The 7,854-nt window shown below is 39.7% G+C and overlaps 1 protein-coding gene across 8 annotated transcripts in view; it reads right to left on the bottom strand.

Moving 5' to 3' along the window:
• Positions 1-481: 481 nt before the first annotated feature.
• Positions 482-7,854, bottom strand: part of SLC4A10 (solute carrier family 4 member 10) — a gene marked incomplete at both ends in the record, with an annotated part of 302,753 nt that continues 295,380 nt past the window's right edge. For 7 of the 8 annotated variants that reach the window (XM_082630536.1, XM_082630540.1, XM_082630538.1 and 4 more), the window contains 2 exons: positions 482-974; positions 6,677-6,793. In XM_082630536.1, the coding sequence (XP_082486662.1) occupies positions 908-974; positions 6,677-6,793 (184 nt within the window). Of the gene's footprint in view, positions 975-6,382; positions 6,484-6,668; positions 6,794-7,854 lie in introns of those variants that run through there. The other variant, XM_082630534.1, reaches the window with a different exon arrangement.

Genomic DNA, 7,854 nt, shown 5'->3' with positions numbered 1-7,854 from the left:
CATGATTCAGAAGCAGCATTAAGCAGTCCATGACCTTTAGCAGTGGAATAACTGTACAGGAGTGGAACTTCATGTACAATAACTCACCATGTGGCATTCCACAAGTATGTATATAATAGGTTTATTTGGAAAACACTTGTTGTCAATGGGAGGTAAATTTAACAGCATATTTCTGATAAAGGTTTATATTGAAAATCTCACAAACCCTACAAAGTTTTCCTAAAGCATTTCATACAAGCCTAGTATTTGATCATGTAATCACAACCTGAATATTAAGCAAATACTACTTGACTCTTTGCATTAGTATCTGATTCGTTTAAACAAGTTGTGAATAGGTTTCCATATATATTTTTCAAAATGACTTTAAGTTTTAGTTACATATAAATTCTTAAGTATTAAATGTATCATATTAAATCAAGGAAATGCATAAATACAATTATTAAAAAATGCTTTCAAACTAACTTTTCGATTTGGGTCTTTTGAAATAAGTCACTAATGCTAAGCTATAAAAAATAAAAAGAAGTAAGACTACCTTTCAAAATTCTTCTGAATGAAATTATCAGGTATCTTCAGGTCTCTAAGTAGGAAAATACAAACTAGGTGATATGACTTATCTCTTTAAGAAAGCTATTGCTCTCGTAAAACTGACAATGAGAATCTAGTGTTTACAAATGTCTAAAATACAGCAAGGAACACAGAGATTCTTGCATTAGCTATTGTATATGCTCACAAGGGTGTCTCACTGTTCAGAAGTTTAAACACAGAAATGAAACGAGTATTGCTCTACTTACAGTATGAAGGTGGATTTGGGATGAAAGACAGAATTTATAATACATGATCAAAGCAGTTTTATGAATAATTGTGGCACTCCTCTCATATATATGTAAAAAATAAATTGAAGATCAAGTCATAGACAAGTCTCCCTGTCAACACCTTTCCCTGAGTCAGCTTTCTTCTCTTTTCGGCTTTCAATGCTACAGGGGAAAAAGGAGAAATGTATTATTTCAATCCAGCATGGCTACTAGGAGGTCTGCTGGTTCAGACACAAAACCCATCAACCCCAAAGCACCACAAGGGCCCTTAGGCATTGCTCTTTCATGCTGCAAAGCATAGATAGATAGCAGCAATTCAAATCCTCTGCACTCAGTGAGACAGAAACCAAGAACTGCAGAAAAAGGGAAATCCAAAAAACAAAAACTAAAAAACAAAAACCAGACATTTTAAAAACAGTACCCAAAGCATGCAAGATTAATACCATGGTCCTCATTTGTGCAAATAAATCACTGATGATTGTTGAAGATGCCATTCATGCCCCTGTCTTAAGATAGCACTGACACTATGAATGACATGAACAAGATGGATGTCGCAGTAGGTATATCTGGGCCCTGCTGCAAGTGGCGCATGCTTTGTGCACAGACTGGATTCTGATCTTTGGTGAGAACTGCGTTGTCGTCCAGAGGACAGACATGCCTCTGCTGGTCGGGAGGACCCGGTCACCCCGCACACTGCCCTCCAAACACCTGTGCCGTCTCTTCACAGACAGACCCTCCTCCTGTCCATCAGAGGAAGCGTGTTTCACCTCACTCCTTCCAGAATAAACTCATTCCCAAGTGGCTTCTGTTTTAACTGTTCTCCAATTAACTTTATCAGTGGGCAAACTGGTAATGTGACTCTATCATTTTTTTTAAAATATTTTTCCGATGTTCACTTTTCCTACTCTCAAGTTGACAATTTTCACGCGAAATTCAAATAATGGGCTGACACGCATGAAGCTCACACCAACAGTACATGCATGCTCCCGAGGGGCAGATCTGCTCCCTCCCGGCCACGTCTGGCACGGGCCAAGCTGAACGCTGAGGCCCTTCCTGGGCCCCTGCTGCTGCTGACTCGAGGGCAGCCCACACCCGGCCGCTGGGGCCCTGAGCTGCAAGAACCCACACATTTTTACTGTTAACTTTGGCTCTTAATATAACTATGAAATAGTTGATGGTGGGGAAACCCTTGGTTTTATATAACTCTTCTCCAAATAGGAAAGGGACAGTTAAAGTCCCCTTTTTCCTACAGGACCTCCTGTGCAGTTTTCGTAGTGGTCAATAACTTAGACACATTCTAAGAGTGTGTTTTTTAAATTGTTTTTCCTCCAATTCAGGCTAGAAACAGCCCTTCTCAGTTGTCACCACCACCCGGCGCCATCAGGTAAGAAGTGCCGGAGCTTCTGCCATCTCTGGCGCGCCGCCAGCGCTGAGAGCTGGTGTGAGCGGGTGTCGACGGCACCCGGGTTTGTGCCTGCCACACTTCTCAGCACACAGTACTTACAGGTCAGAGCAAAGCGACTTTTCCTCTTTTCTGTTCTCCTTCCATGAGAAGAGATGACAGTGTGCACATGATGTGTTGAGGGGCTTAACTGTATTTTTAACTCCTCTATCTGCATGACTCACTTTCTTCTACTTTAAGTTCCTTTCAGATGACAAGTGTCTGCTACACTACTTTCCAAATTAACTTTTCCCTGGGTGCTACCTGGCTCCCAGTGTCTTCTGCCAAACAAAGCCAATGAGAAAAGGCAGCGGGGGCAGGTGGAGGAAGCCCTGGGCTTGGAGTCGGAAGATGACATTCAGTTTCAGGAAGCTAAGAATGAGCTGTGTGACCCTGGACTAGTTGTTTAATTTCTCTGGGACTTGGTTTCCTCATCTGTACATTAGTTTTGGACTAAATGGCCTCTAAATTTTCTTGTAGCTTGAATGTCAGAACTCTGAGGCTAGTAGTCTCAATTCCAATGAGCTCTAACTTTTGAAAGATAGAAAAGCACATTCTATCTGTAGGAGACTGTGGGGACGGAGACGTACTGGTCTCTACACATGCACAGTTCCTGTGTGCACAATGCTCCATAACCTTTCAATAAGTGAGCAAATTCTCAGTGGCACTATTAGCCACCAGGCAGTGAAAAAAAAAAAAAAAAAAAACGATTCAGAAAGTCAATATCATTCACAGACATGCTTCCTCCTGATGTTCTGCTTTGGTCAAACTGGTTGTTTAGTTACAAAACAATAACCAATTAAATGATTGGGCTTTTTTTCCCCCTCTTTAAAACCAGTGGTTCTGGTATCAGATCAGATTGCAGCAATGAAGCAGAAATTTTATAACCAGCTCAAGACTTCAATGAAAAAATATTATTGACTTGAATCTTCTTAGTGCATGGCTAGTACTCTCTTTATTCCCTGTTACATTCATTTCAGGATGCCAATCCATTCTAAACTTCCATTGTAATCAATATATTATATCAATATATATTTATTAAATGTATATATCTATTACATGCTACTACAATAAACACATATTGCATATCTATTATATACCAGGTACTTTGTAAGGACCAAGGGACACAAGATGGATGAGACAAAACATAAGGAAGTAATATTTCAAGAGAGGGCAAAATGTGACCCACTACCTTCATGCTGCCAGGCACTCTACGAAACTGTTATTTGTCAATGACACCATAGTAGTTGATATACACAACATTTACCAAGCAGTCATGAGAGGGCTGAGGCCTAGGAAATTAGAGCAAAGAAGCATCCAGCATGGAAGGGGGCGGGGGTGTGGGGACAGGAGAGCAGGGGCAGTGTCCCTAGACCCTAGCCTCTGCCACCAAGGCAAAGCCAAGTGCTGCCAGGTACCTGCCCAAGAAATGCTGGTCTTGGGTGTCAGCGTATCACAGCAGTTGCTCACCTATTCCGATGTGATGTGGTTTTTAATGTGACCTATTTCTGTCAATTCATTTAAATAAGCTGTGGAGGAGCTTGTCCCATGCGTGTATAGTGCTGTTGAACTAGGATCAAATTAGACATCCTGCAGATGTGGTAGAACCTGCATTCAGTTCTTAGATCCTTCTTTCAGTTAAGCTGGGTAAATTTTTTTGGACAACATAAAGGGAATGAAATAATGGAGAAAATATAACTGCTATTCCAAATTGCACTCAGAAAAGGTATTTAGGCTTCTCTGATAGGCATTAGGGCCTATAGTGGGGGATAGGATGAAAACACCTAGGGGTGGGGTGTCAGAGACTGCTGGGAAGCCAGCTGAGGTCTCGAGAGAGAGACCCTGAGAACCTGGTCTTTAGGGCGTTTTTTGCCAATGGATACGCTAGCAGGTATAGCATTTTACAGTTCCTGGTCATCACACTTCAATGCCTTCAGCAGATACCAAGAGAAAGTGGTGGCTTGGGGAGAGTATTGCTGTTGTTAGTACAGGTGGTTTTAGGATTTCTGGAAGCCACATTCTTTCTGCCAGTTTCCTCTGTTATGAAGAAGAAAGACATTAATAACTAACTGAGAGATAGTTTTCATGTGGAAAGCTACAGATTTTATCACATTTAAAAGTAAAGAAAACTGGGTAAACTTTCATTCCACAATAGTTTTGAATCTCATGTTAGTGGGAACATAGGTTCAAAGAATAAGAAAAAAGTGGTTATGTGAAAATATAAAGGGTGATCTATTTAAAATTGCATCTGCTTTTAGGTACACTACATTGTTCACTAGAATTAGTCTACTGTGAGAAGTAATCTGACACATATTTTAAACAACTGAGTTTTTCTGGTGAAAAGCATCACTTGACTTATTTACTTTAAGGAGTACCTAAAATATATCATGACATAAAACTGTTGCTTGAACCAAAGAAAAATAGAGGAAGAGTTTTCACTACGGATCCGTAGAGTACAGGAAGAAAAGCAATCTCTAAGTCTGATTGTCTCAAATTCTTCACATATTCCCATGGCTGGCATTTTATTTTGAGTTCGTAAACCTGGAGTTCACATTTTTAAAAATCAGAGAAATGCCATATTATTAATGAGAAAGGGTCCACAAGCATATATTTCAATAGGTTTGAGAAACTGCCCTTCTCATGACTGATTTTCTTCCAAGACGTCTAGCAAATCAGAGCTACTGTGAGGATGACTCTATCAGACTGTGGCAGGGATCTTTGGGAAAAGGAGATAAAGCATGTTTTAGAATAAAACATTACTTCTGCTTGAGCCAAGCAAAGAAATACATGAAGATTTTAAAGGCTTGTTAAAAGACAGAAAGTATCAACCAAAAGTCTTTGAGAGAGCCTGTTGAGTAACTTACATTAACCTCCTTTTGGAGCAAGTGGTGGAGGTATTTGAAGGAGAGAAAGAGAGGAAGAGGGGGAGAAGGAGAGAAGGAGAGAACATGAAGTAATCCCCCAGCTTTATGGGGTGAAGACTCCTAGACTCTCTGTACATCCACTGCTGGTGTTGTTTATGCTGTTTAAGATAGATATGACACTGAAGCAGCATGCCATTTTGGGGTGACAAAAACCATCAATAAGAGATATCCTCTAAGTCTAATCTCGCCTCTTTTTCTAACCCATGTTTCCAGATAGTTCTCATGAAGATAAAGCTTGCAGTTTTGGAAGCATGGTGGTACGTAAATGAAGTTCCCAGCTTTGCAATTTCTTAATTCAAGGGATAAATTTTCTTTTTCAAATATAGAAATTTGATGTTATTATTAAATACAGTTCTAAGAGGTTTGTTGATTTATATATGATGCATTTGTATAAGTCATGTGGGGAAAAAAGTTTACTCAAGTTTCAAACCCTCTTAAAGAGCTGAGTCGTTATAGGAACACCGTAAACACTCAATGTGACCCTGGATCTAAACCCAAGACTCTCCACGCCTTTTGCCTCCCCAAAACTCACACAAAGAACATAGGCTGACCAGGTTTCTAGAAGACACCATTTAACAAAAGGAAATGCAACCAAGGAATAGGTTTGAGGGAAAGGGTCTTACCTTTGGGGAATCAGCTTCTAGAGTGATTAGGAAGGGGAGCTTATGACAAAAATGTAATATAAAAATTAAGTAGAAAAAGTTAATTTAAGGTCATGAAAATAAAGGAAATTAATAATTAAACACTGTCCCAAATCCCTCAATCACTCTTTAATAAGAAGGAATATCGGCATAATACAGAGATTTTTCTTCAGATCAACATCTAAGAAGACTGGATGGTTTGAACTCTTATTTATAAATTCTGGAAAATGCAGTTGGGAATCCTGTGATGACTCGATATTTAAGGACACACTCTTCCCACCTCATGCATTTAAAACTATCATCCACAACTGCAGGAGTTGTTTCTAATGTTTGCATACAGAGAAGAAAAAATGGATAAAACTTTCTGGAACTGAAAGTTTTGGCGTAAAAAGTTTAGGGAAGGTTTTTCAGAGGGTTGGAATAAGGGACTGGAAATAATCTAAATACAAAATTACCATTGCATGTGCCATATGGGTTTTAAAAAGGACAACAGGAGAATGAAAAACATGGTCAGACATCTAAGAGGGTCCTTAGAAGTGGGTGATGAGGGAATACATTAAAATCCTACTGCAAAAGAGTATGCCAAAATGAATGTCCAAAAATGTCCTTGCATTGGGACTCCTTTATAGCACCATTTCTCCCCACTGTCATAGTTTTGGGGTGAGCTTTTAATTTGAAAGGGAGATGTTGAAAACATACCAACAAATGTGATCATTGCGATTTCTATCCACTTTTTAAAATAATTTTCTGAAAGATTTTAGATCTAAGTCCAATGGAAACCAATGCTATTCTTTTAACAGATTCATGTCATTAAATGACTGGGATCATTATAAATTCACATTATTTTAGAATTCAAACCTTTTAGAAGGAAAGCTTGACTCCTTATCTTTTGAGTTATCGGCAGTAATCAGAAGGTTCCTCCACAAGGCAGTCTTTGACATTTCATCAGAAATATTGATCACAGATGGATCATCTCTAGATAGGAGTTTACCCAAAATGAAATAATAAGCATTAAATAAGAAACTGCAGTTATCTAGCAATAGACACTAAATATAGGACAGTCTTATGCCTCTGTACAGTATTTTTGATAATTAAAAATTAAGTATTAAATAGTTCTCTCCCAAAAAACTATGAAGAATAAAAATCTAAATGAAAGATTCTAAGTTATATAGAAACTGGTTTGGGGTACAGTTTTCCTAATCCATTTCAAATGACAGAGTTTAGGTTCTGCATGTGCATTGCTGGGCCTCTTGCCTCTACATTCATAGCCCAGCAGAGCTCTTCACCCCTCCCCTCAGACTCCACAGTGGCTCCCACCCACTCAAAGTAAAAGCCCAGTGGATGGGCTGTAAGGCCCTGTCCCTACCCTTACCCTCTAACTTCACCTTCTGCTATTACACCCCTGGCTCCTTCCTCTCCAGCCACAGTGCAATGGCCTCCTGACTGTCCTGGGACACTACAGGCTTTCTGCTCCCTCAGGGCCTTGTACTTTCTCTTCCCTCTGCCTATAACGTTCCTTTACGTGGTATAACCCCTTCCTTCCTTAGTTCAAATGTCACCTGCTCAGACAGGCCTTTGCTGACTGCTCCATTTAAAATTTCTGTTTCCATCGCCTCATAGCAACCTCATCCCTCTTTTTTGCTTTATGTTTTTGTTGCACTTTTCACCATTTGAAATACAGTACTACATGACTTGTTCATTTGTTTATTTCCTGTCTCCCCCCGCCCACCTCTACTCTACTTGAATATAAGCTTCATGAGAACAAGGATTCTTGCCCATTGGTCCACTGCTGTTCCCCCAAGACCTAGACAGAGCCTGGCACTTGGTATCCACTCAGTAAATATCCATTGAATAAATGAAGGCAGCCTGTGTATTTGACAGAGGTTTTCCCAAATGACTGGGGGAGTCTGTAATATCAGGGCCTGTACTATGCTGCATGCAGTTTTTACATATTAAAACTGCACCAATTATAGGTGCCATTTAGAACTCTCTAAAACATTCCCAGGGCTAGAAAGACAACCAAATATCAACAGAGA

The sequence above is a fragment of the Mesoplodon mirus genome (assembly GCF_964341445.2).
Source record: "Mesoplodon mirus genome assembly, chromosome: 8".
Taxonomy (NCBI): Eukaryota; Metazoa; Chordata; class Mammalia; order Artiodactyla; family Ziphiidae; genus Mesoplodon; species Mesoplodon mirus.
Note: the sequence above shows the minus strand (reverse complement) of the source record. Positions and strands in the feature narration are given on the sequence as shown.